At 45.8% G+C, this 16,583-nt stretch overlaps 1 protein-coding gene across 1 annotated transcript in view; it reads right to left on the bottom strand.

Annotated features, from left to right (window-relative positions):
- Positions 1 to 16,583, bottom strand: part of PDGFRA (platelet-derived growth factor receptor, alpha polypeptide) — a 32,113-nt gene that overhangs the window by 15,132 nt on the left and 398 nt on the right. The window contains exons 2-9 of the mRNA XM_010574516.1: positions 9,672 to 9,732; positions 7,941 to 8,255; positions 4,678 to 4,941; positions 3,837 to 3,967; positions 2,283 to 2,454; positions 1,990 to 2,179; positions 1,351 to 1,466; positions 735 to 861 (exon numbers count right to left, since the gene is read on the bottom strand). Of these exons, the coding sequence (XP_010572818.1) occupies positions 735 to 861; positions 1,351 to 1,466; positions 1,990 to 2,179; positions 2,283 to 2,454; positions 3,837 to 3,967; positions 4,678 to 4,941; positions 7,941 to 8,255; positions 9,672 to 9,720 (1,364 nt within the window). The 5' untranslated portion in view covers positions 9,721 to 9,732. The remainder of the gene's footprint in view (positions 1 to 734; positions 862 to 1,350; positions 1,467 to 1,989; positions 2,180 to 2,282; positions 2,455 to 3,836; positions 3,968 to 4,677; positions 4,942 to 7,940; positions 8,256 to 9,671; positions 9,733 to 16,583) is intronic.

Below are 16,583 nucleotides of genomic sequence, written 5' to 3'. Positions count from 1 at the left end.
TATCCCACAGAGCTACAGTACTGGATGGATCTCTATTTCTCCCTGAATCTTTAGTGCTGTATAAGGCTCGCTGGGGCAGTGCTAGGAGGACAATCATCCCACCAGGCAGTAAGAGGTTTTAGCACAATGAGAGCAGAACACAGCTGGGAGGTGCCCAGGGCTCCTAGCCTTCTTCCATGCATGGTCTCCCTCTCCCTGGTGGATAGATAACCTCTCAGGGAAAAACTAGCCTCCCAGTAGCCACAGAAAGAGCCAGTCTAGAACTAGCAAAAATGGGAATAATTACTCCATGTATCTAAAATACACTGAAGGCAAAAATTATAATTAGGGGGGAAATAATTACAAATGAAAATTTAGAGGCACAAAAGAGTATTAATGAAGCAGACTGAGCTATCTGTGAAATGAAAAGAACTCCCTGAATGGAGGGACAGTTGCTTCTCGAGATCCTTACTCAAACCGGGACTGTGAAATCTACTGAGTTCACTTATTGAACACAAAGCTGTTATAAGAGAAACCTCCTGAATTGATGCATTGTGTCTTCTCCTGCAGGATGCAATAGGAAGGGCACTGACAACCTCCCTTGAAATAAGAGCAATGTGCCTCTAAAAAGGAAAATATTATCTAGAGCTTCCTGGCTCTTGATGAGGAAAATGCAGTATGGTAACTAATAGTGTTAAGCTAATCAAGGACTCGACGAGTCATAATTTAGGTAAGAAAGCGCCCGCTCCTCTTACTTTTTAATGTCCTTGCAAACCAGCCATTCCACATCAGGAAGCGGGGTCCCCTCCGCCAAGCACCTCACCGTCTGCCCGCCTGCAGAGCCGTGGTGATCGTCCACGAGGTCTAAGATCAGGGCTGGAACTGGGAAAGAGTCAGGAGTTTGTTAAAGTGTTTGTCAGGGTCTACAAAAAAACCAGCCTGAAGTTTCAAATAAAGCAGGTATTTTGTCGGTGGCGTTTGGCCAACAGCTTAGCAACAGCTAGAGACCCAGACTTGTCCAGGAGGTCCTTATCTCCCGTAGAATAGAGCGGATCCTAGGCTAGAGCCATGAAAAGGAAGTGCTGCGGTTATGCCACGTCCTCATGTCATACTAAATGAGCTATCGTCCCCGCTGTCAGCTGGAATAACTTAGGCGGGAGGATAAAGTTTCTTTTTGGCTCAAGGCCAGCGCAGAAGTGAAAGCCAGGATCAGGGTAGGAGAGCTCCAAGGACTCGGCAGGCATGCACTCCTCTGGACACCCCGGTTCACACCTTTCTTATCTCCATACTCCAGGCAATCCAATGTCTAAGTGCATCAAATCTTTGCCATGTGCCATCAGTTCTGGTGGGCAAGGCTTTGGGGCTCCTTACCTTGTATTAGCAAGGAGAAGGTGTATCTTTTAATCTCATCTTCATTTTCAGCAACCAAAGTATAATATCCGCTGTCTTCTTCCTTGGCCCGGATCAATTTTAATATACTCTGAAACCTGCAGAAATGAGAGGTGTTGTTTGTATTTTTAAAGCAGACATATAAAAAATTTGCTTTGGTGCAACATGTAATCTGGGTATGTAGCAATTATAATGTAGTGACATGTAGCATTTCTAGCATGCCTTTAACCAAAGTCACTACTCGAGTGGTAAATAACTACCAACATACAACTGAGAAACAAGTGGGCGTAGTTATATTCTGCAGGGATCTGACAAAGCCCTTAATATTACTGGAAATAGCCAGAAATTATTGGTATGGAAACATTTTGGAGGGACTGAAGAGGCTTAGTGCTCAGAAACCAAGATTTCTACAGTTTGGAGAGGTTGATGTTATGAAGGGAATAAGAAGAGGCAGATTAGGCATCACCCTTTAGAGTAGAAAACAAAAAAAATTATTTTTAAATGCCACTGAGGAAGAAGCAACAAACTGAGGTGGAAAGAGAGAGCAGGAGCAGTGCCCAGGTTTCTGGGGCAGAAACTCAAGTCAACATGGCAAAGCAAGGGTCAGAAGAATATTTTTACCTTGTTTCCTGGACTCTGTTGGAACTAGTAACAATCTCAGTAAGATTTTCAATCAGAGTTACATTATCCTTCAACCAGTACATTTTTGGTGCTGGGTATGCCTGCACATCGACGACAAAGTTTTTGACTTCGTGTAGATTGACAGCTTCCAGAGGGCTAAACTGAGGCTCCAGGTGAACAAAGCCTTTGTCTGTAAATGAAAAAGCCTTGTGTAAACAACGCTGTGCAGCACTTTTCCAGAATGGTGTTTTCCAATGTGTTAATAATTTTTGGACACTAAAATCAGACTATACCATGAACTGTAATGACTACTTTCTTATTTTCCTTAACCTCCTTGGTTGCATGCCGAGCAGTACATTCATAATCCCCTGTGTCTTTCACTGATGCCTCAGGAATGGTCAAGGTGTAAACCAGCTTCTGCGATGGGACTTTGATATCATCAAGTTTTATCAGACCTTTTTCTTTCTGTAGTTTGGAGAAGGAAAAAAAACCTTACTTAAGTAACTGAGCTGAAAGCACACCATTGAGGATCTATGATGCCACTGGAGCGAGAGCAACCATCTAAACCCTGTATGGCAGAAGACTTGTTTACTCAGTCAGGGACCTATTTTTCAGCCACAGGCACAAAAAGTGTCTATAAAAATACACCCTTTTGGGGGCAGGCACAAAAGGATGAGGAGGTTGAGAGCTCATATTTTGTTCACTCAGAACAAATACCATTCAAAATTTGGGTGAGCAGCCTGAAAGAGCATTTTACTGCTTATGCACTACCTTCTCCTCAGACACAAAAGCCACTTGACTTTTCCTTGTTCAGTTCCTACCCGTGAAGTAGGGTGAATTTTTATCCCCTCCGCCAGACAAAAAGTAACCAGTTGCTAGATTCTATATTCTGCCTGTTCTCAAAACAAGAATAATTTATTGGCAAGGAGAAGACTCCTGCGAGTAGAAGGATGGTGAGAAAGGTAGATCATGTTATCTTGAGAGGCTGGAACAAAAACAATGCTGGGGCTAGTTTTGAAAGGTGGCATATAGCAGAGATTATGATGTGTAACATGGAAAATAGAACAAAACCTTCTCAAATAACTTTTCTTCTTGTCCTCTTAACTTACTTAAATAAAAAGTGGGATTTGGGGTCATGACTAGGTACACTTCAACTACCCCATTCCTGCAGTGACCAGACTTTTAACATGAGATACTCTGAAATTCTCCATTGACCAGGACTGGCTCTGATCAAGTCTCACGGAATAAAAATTTTCACTGCAGAAGGATGTTACGCCAGTTTGAAAATTTCCAAGGTTCTCCAAAAGTTTTAAGGTTTTCTTACTAGATGGTTCTCATTAGTGAGTAATTACACTGACTGTAAGAGTCATTTTAATTTACACCTGCATAAGGAAAAACAATTAAGACTATGGACTTGATTCTTCATCGTCCTTTATTATGCCCAAGAACCCAGTGTTTAAGAAAGCCATTTTAGAAGTTCAGACCTTCAGCAGCAGAGCTCTGTGTGTTCAACACATTCCTAGATCTTTCTATTTCCACAACATTTCTTTTTTTGAACCAGCACAAGACCTGAGAGACAGCATTCCTCCCTCAGAGGATGGACTCTCAGTCATACCTCTCCTTCCTCTCATGCTTTGCATACTTACTAACGCAAACTCTAACTTTTGGGACTGACTTTCTTTTGTGGTAACCTAAAAGTAAAATAAATTACTTTGTTTTCTCTTCTCAGCTGTCCTTATTCAGAGAAGAGAAGAATATTTTACAACCTCACCTTCTTCCCCAATGAGTAACTACCAACATTCAAACAGAACAAAAGAAAATAAAACAACCAAAAAAGAGATATTTACCACTTTCCCAGGATAATTCCACTGTAGATTAACCACCTCATTGTCAAAGACCACACAAGTTACTACGATGGTTTCGCCTGTTTTGTAGACAGTTTTAAGAGCTTCAATTTCAACTGGCAGCTGTGAAGTAGCTAAGAAAAGAGAGACAGCAGATTTAGTATTTAAAAAGTATGCAATTTCACATGGTACAACTTCAGGGAGAGAATTCCATTTCACTTCCTCTACTGAGGAATTACCTGGAAAATTCAGGGAAAGTGCTGCTGATTTATACTGGTATAAACAATTTGTATTTAAAGCATGAAGTGTATGGGCATTGAGTTCAATCCCACAAAGAAATTATCCATGCATAAAATTTCAGTTAGAAGTTCCTAGCTCAAATGCCCCTGTAAAAAGGCACTTGGTATAAAATCAATTTCCCATTTTGCTAATCAGTGACTGTCTTTGAGAACCCCTCGCTGGCCAATAAAAACCTTGCTTTCAAAATATTTGAATCATGCTGTTTTTCAGACTACCCAAAGTCCTATGATTTGAAGCGACTGGGAAACACCAGTCTTTTAAGTTACGTTTCAGCAAATGGGATAAAAATCCACGGATTATGGAAGACTTTTCTTGCAACCATTTGGGAGAGAAGATAAAGTTAAGGACACTTTATTCTCATAAAAATTTTATGCAACTAAGTAAAGTACCTGGCAATACTGCCAGAGGAGCAAGGAGGTCATTGTTGGAGAAGTATCTGACATAACCCTGTGATGCTGTGCTAATATGGCTCTTACAGTGTGAGGGAAGAACGGGGCTAAACATTATTACTTTTTTTTTTTTTTAAATGAACAAAACCAAATACCTCTCAAAATATAGATGAGGAATTCATCGGACTTGAACTCCATGCCTTTAACCATTGTTTTGCATGTATATGAGCCCGCAGGGAAATTCCCTATGAAGCCTTGTTTGCTGTCATAGAAAGCATAGACAGCCTTGTCTAAACTGTTAATTAAAGTCACTTGAGCATTTGGGTCACTTGTCCGACAAGGGATAACGGTGGGATCACCTTCTTCTACTAGGATGAACTGGTCTTCTGGTATAGAAGGAACAAAAGGCATGTCTGGGTCTGTAAAAAACAAGAGTTAATTTTACACTTTCTTGTACAAGAATTGGATATCAATGACTGCTTATAGATCGTTAACTGAAACTAGTACAGTTCATTACCCCACTTTTTCAGAGATTGCAGGTAGGGCATGGTAATTGCATGCGGTATCTCAGTTTTGCTATTTGATCTGACATTGTAGTGAGACATTTGACCTAAGCACAAAATAGGAAAGGGCTTGGGCTCCTTTGTGACAATTCAGGATGCAGATTGAAAAATACAAATGATCCCTCCCCCCCAAAAATGCTAAGTATTATTAATCCCCTTAGACCTGGTTCTGACATATCTTTTTGCCCCCACTGTAGGAATATCTAGTGACAAAAAGCGAGAAAATCACTTCTGGGTGTGAAAACATTCATGCAATTGCTGAGGACTAAAGTAAAGCTGAATTCACTTTATCATAGACAACTCTATCAAAATATATGTACAGCAAAGATCTCAGGGAAGAATTTAGACTTAAACATTCTATTTTTATGACACAAGATTTTGCACTTATGTGCAACATTCACTGCACAAAAACATTATTAAAGATCCTGCCTTTTATTGGCACAAATCACTCGTCTTCTTCAGTTAGATGTTTTTTTCCCTTTGGTAATAGTAGCTGTCTCCTAACCAATATATAAGCAGAGAAGAAAAAAAAATCCAAACACTTTCCATGTTAAAAAGTAGAAATCAGTTTCATGTTGTTTATGTTGAACACCATTAAAGCCACATTTCATCAAAAATAGTTCAATGTACTTATCTTCATGCATTTCTAACATGTCCAACACTACAGTTATGAGACACAGTTAATTATGGTCACAGCATGTGGTTTTCAAAATATGGTATTCAACCAGAGAAGAAGCAAACAAACACCTGGTAGTTTTATTTCTTTTGAAGTCAACAAAATATATGCCAACTTTCCAATCCAAAGTCTGAGTTTAAAACACAATTGCATAATATAGTCAATTTAAAAAGCGTAGCCCTCAAATTATCTCCATTTGGCCATTCACAATAAACAAATAATCCCTGCTAGTCTGAAGCTTCTGTGCAAAGCTTTATAATAAAATTTAATAAATAGAAATCCAAATCCCTCCAACAATAGACTTTCTGCTGCACTGGCAGGCTCTTTGTAGCAATATTCCAAACACAGTGCTCCATCCCAAAGATGCTGCCAACTTCATGTATTCATTTTCCCACTGTAATTTAAAACAGAAACAGGATTCACCTAGTTTGGTTTTCTGTGTGCTGTTAGTGAAAATAGGATATTGTGTGAAGTCTCAACATAATCCTCCTTGGCTAAAGTGGGTTGCTGCCACCCATTGCCCTCCTAATTCATTGCAGGAAAAACAATTGTAAAGACAAAGTTTGTAGTGGAAACAGAAACACTCTCTATAATTTGGAGAAAAGGATATGTTTCTGCATTTATGACATCTTGATGGTTAGTGAGTGGAAAAAATTACAGGGTGTCTCTGCCCTGCAAATCTGGTAGGCTGATGTCTAGAGGCTCTTAAAAACCAAACCCAAAAGCCCTCTTGAAGAAATCTTCCATCTCTTGCCTTTATATTCCTTCACTGGGTGAGTTACAAGACTGCTTAACACCAACAACATCTTCTGGTGATTTGGGTAGAGCTGTTTAGAAATTGAGATACACGTGCCAAAGCCTGCAGCCTCTGCCGAAACATCCTGCTTCAAGAATGAACGTAAACACTTTACATTTGTTGTGGGAAATGGAGAAAAAGCCTTGGAAGAATCACTGTCCTTCAATCACACATCGTGAAGTGCAGAAACTTAATGCCACTGCGAAACAGCCTTTAAAACAAGTCCTGTTACTGCTTCGTGACTTTTTTCCCCTTCCACAGTCTTCCTTGCAGTGGCAGACGTCATCTCCTTCACAACATACTGCAGTTTTGCAGGATGATTTGCAATCTCTTCTTCTCTCTTTTGTTTCCTGTTCAAAATATTTACTGCAAATCTACTGGCTTGATCTTTCCTGGCTCTGTAGTTGTGTCACTCATCCCCTGAACCCCAGCCAATGCCAAGGAAACATCTAGACAGGGCTTTACAAAGGCAGTCGGTTGTGGCTCAGCCACTGGTGCCTATCTCAGCTATGACAATAAAGATCTTCATCGCATGGATAGCGTGGAAAGCCTTTAAACAGACTTCCAGTCGGAACAAGGGGGTGGGAGGGCAAAGCTGGGGATAGGTACTTCCAAAAAGAAGGGATGCCATTTCTTCTGGGTCCAACAAGTTTTCCACCACTAAAGAGAAAGGCGGCACAGGACCTGGGAAGTCTGTGTTTGCTTTGAAAATTACAGGGCACTGCATGGTAGCACCATATTTTTAATCTTGCATCAGACTGGCCAGCAACAACACTTCTCATTTCACTGTCCTTTGTGACAGCCCCCTCCAAGACATCTCTGTTGCTTTATACTTCCCAGGCCCTATGCACACACAAGCTTTTTCCAGTTCTCAGTTCAAGCCTAATTCTGGTTAAGAACGAGGTATGGCCTTCCTCATCTGGCAACTGCTTTAGTGTCAGACATGGCACTGGTTTGGTCAGTACACATCCCAAACCATCCACCCAAGTCACCCCTGAAAGGACTGCCATTGACATTAACGCCCACCTGGGGGCCAGGCAAACCCGAAGGCTGGACATGCTCCCACAGCCAAGCTGACCTGGCCACCAAGGACTACTACCTAGCCCCTGGTGGTCAGAAGACCTCAGCTCTGAAGTTGCAAATTCATCCCTCTTCTTGAGAACTAAAACTCTTACCAAAAAAACTGAAAACCGATGGAAAGAAAGAGGAACATATCCATAGACTCACAGGGGCTGGTCTTGATTTACACGTTAGGAAATGGCCCTGGGGTCATTTATCTTCTTCTGACAGCAAATTGCCACCAGCAATACTCCTCTTCTGAACATCCAGAGTTCAGCTCTCCCATCCAAACCTCCAGGTACAGCTGTGGCATCCCCCACTTACCAGGCACATAGATGTAGATGTCCTTCCCTTCCACTTCCCCATCCTCCACTTGAGTGTGATTATAATAGCAAACATATGAGCCCGTATGAGCGGCTGAGGCATTTCCTACTTCGAGCACCGTCACGAAGAGGCCACTGTTGTTTTCTTCATGTCTAATGTCTATCCTGTGGCTTCCCTCGGTCACTGGGTACTGCCAGCTCACTTCGCTGTCTCCAGAGCATTTGAGCGTGAAATTGGAATTCAGCTGTACCACCATTTCATTCCTATTGGGAACAATAGCCGGCAGAGGAAGCTGGCAGAATGTTAGGAATGGTCCTGCAAAAAGACATGAATAAATAGCATGTGAACACACAGAACAGCCTCAGCACGGGGATGTGAAAGCAAGCAGAGTGGATCCAGAGCAGCTCTTTTTCTGATCATTTCAGACATGCTGATGTCCCAGGAAATTCGCCCTCGTTAAAAGCCAGAGCTTTGCCCAATGGATGGCAAACGGCTTCCCTTTGAAATGCTAAGTGTTTGCTTGCTGACTTCTGTTTGTCAAATCAAGAGGTGAAAGACAGATGTGAAGTTAGAGATGGCTCCCAGTGCACACCTCAGCTTCCCAGCCCCAAATGTGGGCTCGGCTCTGCTGCAGACCAGTGAATCCCACACCCTGGCTGCTGGGTCGTGGGCATCTTACAGCTCCTTCCAGCAATGGTCAGGAAACCAGCAGTTCTGTCAGCCTTTGAGTAAGCTCACAACCGAAAGTTAGAAACCACTTCCCAAGACCAACACCTGCGTTTTACATCTGGCTTCTATTTCTGCAAAAGGCCGGAGCAGGGGCTTACACTGAAAACTTGTGCATCGGGTCTACCTCTAGCCAAAATGTACAGAAGGTTTATAGCCAAATAAAACTGTAATTCACTGAACTAGATGTTGTAGATGGCACTGGTTTTCAAATGCAATCTCCAGTTACAGGCTCAGATTTGCAAGCCTAGGTAATTTGTAGGCGGGCTGGTGCAGGTCCAACTCCCAGAAGCAAAATTAGCGGAGCCACACCCTAAAAAAATAGGGAATTCACCAGGGAAACAGACGTGTTGTTTCAGTCTATCGAATGACCCGTACAAAACAGATAGGGTAGTCCACGATCAACAAGCACTTAGGCCCACGGCGTGAAAGTGGGCTCTGTGCAATAAACCGGCAGCAGGAGTCCAGACTCTCTTTGAAACCAGTTTCTCACTCCTGCACGTGTTATCTCAGTTTACAGGCCCTTTCTATATTTGGCGCCCTGCGGCAAACCCTGCCCTCCCCTCCCAGCACCATCCTCTCTGCAGATGTCGGGAGGCTCGGCAGGCAGCCCCGGCGAGGGCGGTTCGGTGGTGCGGCGTGGGAGGATGCGGGGAGCCCACACAGGCAGCCTCGCCTGCACCACACTGCTGGAGAAACCCCAGTGGGGCAGGGCTGGGACAGCTGGAGGTAGGCAGGCTCACTTTCCCTGCGCAAGGCAGAGAAAAAGGGGGGGGGGGGTTATAGCAGCTGTAGGGTGCCAAAGTGGCTGGCACAGGCTAGCAAAAGTACTGCCTTCTCCGCAGGTCTGGTCTTAGCCTACCGAAGGGAAGGGCAGAAAAATAGAGTCTGTAGCCAGCTGGCAACCGTTTGGCATTTGTTATTGTGGGCACAATGAAAGCAAGCTTAAATACAAATTTACAAAGGAATAGGGGCGGAGAGGCTTAGAGGACTGAGGAACATTACCTGTGAGAAAACATCCCAGGATCAGGAACGTCCGTGGGGAAGTACCCATAGCTACCAACAACTGAAACAGAAAGGAGAAGGCAAGAGAGAGCCAGTTAATGGACTGACAACAGTATGAGAGGTTGCAGGACCCCTCTCCTGCAGTGCCCTAGCTCAGCTTCCCAGCACTTTGCACGATGCCATGGAGAGAAACAGCCTGGGGACCCCGGCTCCCACCCGCAGCAGTGAGGGTCACGCCACCACCTCCCACGAGGTACGTGGGGCCACAGACACATCACCGGCATGGGGAATGCAGCTAAGGCACCATAACCCCTTCCCTCTACTGCCAGCGTAAGGAGCCAAGTCCTGGCGCATCGCCCTTGCAAACAGCCTGCAAGCAGCTCCGATGCCCACTGCAGCACCCAGGACCGAGCCCACAGAAACACCCCCGCACAGAGGCAGTACCCTCACAGGCATCCCTGAGGATGCAACGGCTTTATGCAGTAAGCTCTGACCTTATAGCTGCAAGCAGCTTTTATGGGAGAAAAAGCATATTTTGAAGCTACTTTTATTACAACTAGTACAATCCTGAGTGATATTTTTGTTTTGCCATTGTACATATGTATATATATAGCTTAGTGAATACAATGTAATACAATAGTGTTTATTGCTTATTTAGCAAGAATTCCCTTGATCGAGAGGCATGCTATTTAAAACATATGCTGAAATCTTCTAATGGAGTAAATCCATGACAGACTGCAGGCCAGCACTGCCACTCACACAGCATCTCTTCTCCCCAACACTGTGGAGAATCATAGATCATATGCGATAATTTCTGCTTTCAAACACATAATCCTAAGGCATCAGTCCTGAAGAGGCAACAATAGCAATAAGCATCTATGTAATTTTTTGTGCCATCTAACGACATTTCTACTTAAAACCCTCAAGCAGCCTGCTAGGTAATTTCCAGAGGAGAAGCTCCTACAACCCCTGCTCCCATTGAAATCAATGGACATTTTGTTGGTGACTTTAATAGTAACTGGATTTGGCCCAAAGCCAATTTAGATTTAAAAAAGACTGCACGGAAGAACCTTTAATCTGAAACACAGACCGAGGAGTAAAATAAAAGATGATGTCCCAAGATAGGGACTACTTTTCAAAGGTTCTGGAGAGTTTCTATTCACCCTCTGGTATCCAGTTCCTGATGCTGAGATAGGAAAGCCCATAGGTCCATCTACTTACTACGACTATGCCAGTGCCATATGGGAGTTAAATGCTTACATCATGCCAAGGAGTGTTTCTGAACTAGTCCTGCTTTCCTCCTGCAACGTGTGGAGCAGACAGCATGCCTTTGCGATGCAAAAAGTATTTGATACTCGAATCAAACCTAAGGGTCTCAGAAGCAGGATTAGAAGACTTACAAACTACCAGCCTCAAAAACATGTACAAACTACTTCAGGAATTCAGCTGACAACGTTCCAGCAAAGACAAGGCATTTTGCTTGATTCTTCAATTAGCAATAATTGCCATGTGTTTATGTATCTGTCTCCCACTGATAACAGACTCTTGGATATCAAAGAAGTCCCTCGGTTTCAGCCTCCTTACTCATTTTTATCACATTTATATCCTGAAATTCTTTCTGATAAAGTAACTCGCTGTAAAGCTTTAAAGACTTACCATGGACTGCCTTATTGATCTGACTTCTAGCCTCCCAAGATCCACAAGACAATGTTACCCCACTGTCTGCCAAGTTTCCTTCTGCTTTTTCTCTCTGAAAAGACAGATCTCTCCCCCTTAGTGTTGTTTTTACAGACTATTCAGTGCAAGTGATGCAGCCCAGAAGGAGAAAAAACAAAGCTAGCTCATCTCTTGTACACCAGTCTGTAGAAGCTCTGCTGAAGTGGACATGCACTGTTGCAGAGCTGTGTGTGTAAGTGAGAACCGAAGCCCCATGGTTATACTGGTGTAAGTACAAGTGATGGCATTTCCAAAGCGCTACTTTGAATTTGCTGTCTTGGCTGGACTGCCCCAGAAATCAGTAAGAGCTGAGTGCCTCAATCTACTGTTGCAGTTTAAAAACTCAAGGACTTGACTAAATTTGCATTTTTCATTTGGCTATTCTTTCAAAACCCAGAGCTTTGATCTTTCCTCAGTGATCCGTTAATCTCATCAAGACCCAGAGCAACACTTCCTTGCTGTGAAAGATAGAATAATGTACTAAGGATTCACCATCATCCGTACTCAAAATCTGTTTGAGCTGGATTTAGTTGCATCATGCATCTGACTTAAGCGTGCTAGAGTCCCATCACCAGCCTATCCTCGCACGTCAGTGCTGGAGGCAAGGTTTAACACAGGTACAATTTCACACTTCTGGGCAAGAAAGCGTTTACTCGTTCCCACAACACCAAGCAGGTAGACTTATCTTGTTTTTCTTTATTTACCATCACCTAATTTTTTGTATGCATTTATTTGGCTTTTTTGCCTTCCTTACGGCAGAGCAGCCCTCGTCGTCCCAAATCACCCAGATCTCAGCTCTGAATAAATACATCAGGTTCTGTTCCTAACACCATTCAATCAAATGACAAATTGGTGCAACCTCACTGAAGCCAGTAGATTTATGCAAGCTGAAGTCCAGTATTGACAGCACATATACAATGTAAGTTTGAGCCAACCTTAATTTCTTGCATACCTTGAACATTGCTAGCTAAAATAGAAACATGGACGTATATAGTGAAAGCTTGATGATGCCGCAAGGGGTTTGCCACACTCTCTGCAGGGGAGGCTGATTGCCCAGGGTAAAAAAGTCATTGCACCTACTTTAACCACTGGGTTTTAAAAGGATCTGACTAAAATCCTGGTATCTCTCTTGTGTACTTCAGTGATAAAAAGTCTGGAAAATAACATCTGAAGAACTGTTATCAGCAAGGAGCCAATCTTCAAAACACTCACTGCCAAGCGCTGGCTTCTTACCAAGAAGGGTTTCATTGACTGCACCACAGAAGACAAAGTAAAATCAATATCCAGAAAGCCAATAGAAATATGTCTGTAGAAAATGGTGGTTTTCCTAGGTGATTGCTCTACACGTCCTAGAGAGAAAGCACAGTGGTGGACCAGGACGAGCCAACAGTATATATTTTTTTCATACTGCTGTAAATCAAACAAAGACCTCTTACTTTCAAGACAGAAAACTAGCCCATCTACCAGAAGACTAGAGATTACCACGCTGATTTCCTGCCAGCTACCCAGTCACGACAGTTCATCCTCTTGGCCACAGGATGGCAATGTTGATCCACATGAATGAACCAAATGTCTTGCCGAGCAGAAGGCAATGCTAGTCTCCAACGTAGCAGATGGAATCTAAACTGGGTCTCCTGGATCAATTTAAAATTCAAATTTTTGTATATTTTAATTTCATGCGAGTTCACCAACTTAAAAAAAATAGATAAATAAAACCAAACTGGTCCCTGTTGCTCTGTATTTACATAAGTGATAGGACAGTAGTTGGATTGCAAATCTTGGCACGTAATGATGTGATTATCCTTGTTATGAGAGGGCTGGATAATTTCAGTGGTGATTTTGTCAGAGTGGCATTCTGTCCTTCTGGGAAGACTGATCTTTTCCAGGAAGAGCTAAGGCCAGCCCAAGAAAAAAGGGGAACATTTCCTCCTTGTGGTATATGTCACTAGCTGAATGTAAATGTTCAGACAGGAACTCCCGAAATATGGCTTGGTTCTCAATTCCCAAATTGCAAACTTAGTTCTCCACAGGAGCAGAGCTGCCCTGCAGTGCTCACAGGTGGGTCTGAAGGTTTCACTGAGGGAAGGCTCAAACAATAAATGAAAATTTCTTCAATGATAAAGACTGGCATATTCTCCTAAAAGGAGGCTTGTTCCACATCCAAGTTATTTGCATCCAGCATAGCCTGTACGCAGGAATAACTACGCACCAAGACTAGCCCAGTGCTGGGCTCCTGCAGAGAGCTTCGGGCTCTGCAGGACACGCGGTGATGGCTGCTACCCGATGTGCCTTCAAGCCAGCCTCAATTCTTCAGCCTAACCCTCAAGGACAGGCTCCACATGCAGCCTAGGAGCTAAAGGTGGGGAGAAATTCATGAAGTCTAATTTCCCCACTCGGTCCAAAGAGGATTTTCCAGACTGTCTCAGCAAACAGACAAAAAGACTGGCACTTCCAAGGAATACATCTCACTTAGATTCTCGGGATCAAACCAAAGAACATCTCAGATCGCAACTCAAGTGCTCAGAAGCATTGCATGGAAAAACCAATCCATCTCTGTTGACCACAAGAGCTAAGAAGCCTAGCTGTTGCAAACTTTTCCCCTGGGTGCCCATGCTAAGCTTTACTGGCTTGAAAGAGATGAGTCAAGCAGGAGAGCAAGGCAAGAGGGAGAGAAAGGATTGTTTGCTTACTTGCTTGCTTTTTTTAAATTATCATCAGTTTTTGCCACCACCAGGAAAAAAACCTCTCAGGAGTCATTCCCTGGTCTTTACAACAAGTGGAGCAAATGTCTTCTCTTAAAATTTTCAGAGTTCACATGCAGAAGTAGTGCCATTGTGGCCAAGATGATGTAAGGATGCAAGCGAGGTGAGGACTGTATAAAGTTATACATTTCACCCTCACTTTTAGACCAACTGGTATAGCTGGAAATAACCAGCAAGGTCTCGGGTATGCAAGACTTTTTCTGTCTGTATACACTGTACTCAAATCCTAGCTCGATACTGTAGTACTGTGGAGAGGCATTTTATTAAAATATTTATTACTTCCTGCTTTCTTGAAACCTAATACCTATATATTACTCTCACAGCCGCATGAAGATTTCCCATATATTAACGAGCAAATAACAGCGAAGATGGCCCCAGTGCCCGATGGCAGCTGGACTGGCACGCCTCCTGCCCCTTGGGGCCTGGAGAGGAGTACCAGAACAAGGGGTCTCATTTTAAAGCAGCAGGAGAGCGCCCACAGGCTGGGAGAGCTGGTGTGCTTGTGAACTGCTAAATCCCAGTGCTTTGTGCGGTCTCATTTTTCTTCAAACTTTTTTTTCAAGCTTTGAGGTTGGCTAAACCACTGTTTAGCTGAGGGCCTTTCTAAAATGCTCTTTGTTAACTAGAAGCTAAAACTGAAATCTCTTGCTGGGAGATCTTTCCCTAGCGTTTCTAGACCCAGAGTTAAAGTGGGATCTCCACAGTTCAGATTTTGATCCGCCAATGACAGAGGAACCTTTGATGCCTGTCTCCTTGCTTTGATCCCGTCCCTTGCCCCATCCAGGGACACGGAGTTAAGGCAGCCGAGCTGGAACTCCAGCTGGGCTCTGCATCGGCCCTGGGAGGGCATAACAAGCTGCCCCCCTTCCCCCGGTGCGCCCCGTCGGGGAGACAGCGGGCCGCCTACAGCCAGCCGGGACTGGGGTGGAGATGGTTGGGGAGGGGGGTTACGTTGACACTCTCCAGCCCTCATCAGGCTGCAGGCGCTTGCCAGACCCTGCGTGCCCGCAGGGAGCCCGAGCGGCAGCCCCCAGGGCGCGGGGAAGGGCCGCGGCTGCCCCTCGGTCCGTGGCCCCTCGGCGGAGCCCGAAGGCTAGAGCCGCTGCGGATCAAAGGCTGCCAGGGGCACCGAGCAAACTTAGCAGGGATGGCAACTCCCAGCCACTTCGCTGTTTGTCTGGGAAACAATAGGAAAGCCTTTGCCAAGCTGCAGCGATTTTTTTTTTTTTTTTTAATGCGAGGTAGCCAGGAAAAAGAAAAGCGGGGTAGGGGAGATGGAGGGGGGCAGAGCAAAGCCGTGTTTCCCTCCGGGGCTGTTGGCGCTGCGACCCGGGGCTTCTTCTCCAGCCCCCTCCGTCGGGCGAGGCACGGACCCCGAGGGCGCGGGGTCCGGCGAGGGGGCGGGCGTCTCGGCGGGGGACAGACGTCGTGCCCCGGCTCGGAGCTGCGGGACCAAGGGAGAGCGACGTGCCCGGAGCCTTGGGGACGGGTCCGCCGGTCCCCACGCGGGCCGAGGCGATGCCCTGTCCGCCCCGGGCGTGCAGCCTCGGGCCCCGGAGGAGCGCCAGGGAGCCGGAACGTTTGCAAGAGACGCGCCGAAAATGCCGTCGAGGGGCGCTGGAAACGTGCCCCCCCGGCGCGGGCGGGGGCCAGGGCATCCCCCCCGCCTCTGCCCCGCAGCCGCCTCCCCGCCGGGATGCGGGCGAGCCCCGGGGGCTGGCGGCTGCGCCCCGGGGCTGCTGCCGCCGCCTCGCTAGATCTGTCGCTGCTGGCTCCAGAAAAAGCTGTCCAAGTCCTGTTCTCTGGAACGGCTCCTGGGCCGCGGGATCCGCGTCCAAAAATGTTGAGCAATGCCGCGGACAGCCAAAAAGCCATTTCCTACTCGCTCCTAGGACTTTTCCAGGGGACTCCAGCCTGGCAGAGGCTGGCAAGTTTGCAGCCTCCGCTCTTGACAAAATCCAAACGGTGGCCGCGAAGACCGTGCCCTCCCCCGGGAGAGGAGGCGGTGGGCTCCAGCAGTCCGGCGGGGCACGCGGCGGGGCTGGCGTTCCCGTTGCGAGAGGGGGCTGTAAGCTGGAAAAGCTCCAGGTACCGGTCCTGCCTAAATTCAGCATCTTCCCTTCCCTTCGGCTGAGACGTGTTAAAAAAAAAGACGGGGCGCGCAGGGACGGAGCTCGGTTTGCCTTGGGGGGGTTGCGTGCGTGCCCCCGCCCGGGATCTCGGGGCATTTTAGGCTAGCCTAGGGGGAGAGAGGTGGGAAGGGGGATCTGAAGAGGGGAAGGTGGTGAAAAACAAAGGGTGGGGGAAGGGACGGGAGAGCAGCGGCGTGAAGCAAGCGAGGGATGCGAGAAGAGGGGGAGCCGCTTACTTCGCCCGTGCGCGGCCCCCCGTCCCCCCGGGCGGGCACCGCCGCTGCCCGCGGAGCCCCGGCGGG

Source organism: Haliaeetus leucocephalus, unplaced genomic scaffold, assembly GCF_000737465.1.
Source record: "Haliaeetus leucocephalus isolate CR32 unplaced genomic scaffold, Haliaeetus_leucocephalus-4.0 Scaffold439, whole genome shotgun sequence".
NCBI classification, from domain to species: Eukaryota; Metazoa; Chordata; class Aves; order Accipitriformes; family Accipitridae; genus Haliaeetus; species Haliaeetus leucocephalus.
The sequence above is the reverse complement of the archived record's forward strand: the minus strand, read 5'-3'. Positions and strand labels throughout refer to the sequence as shown.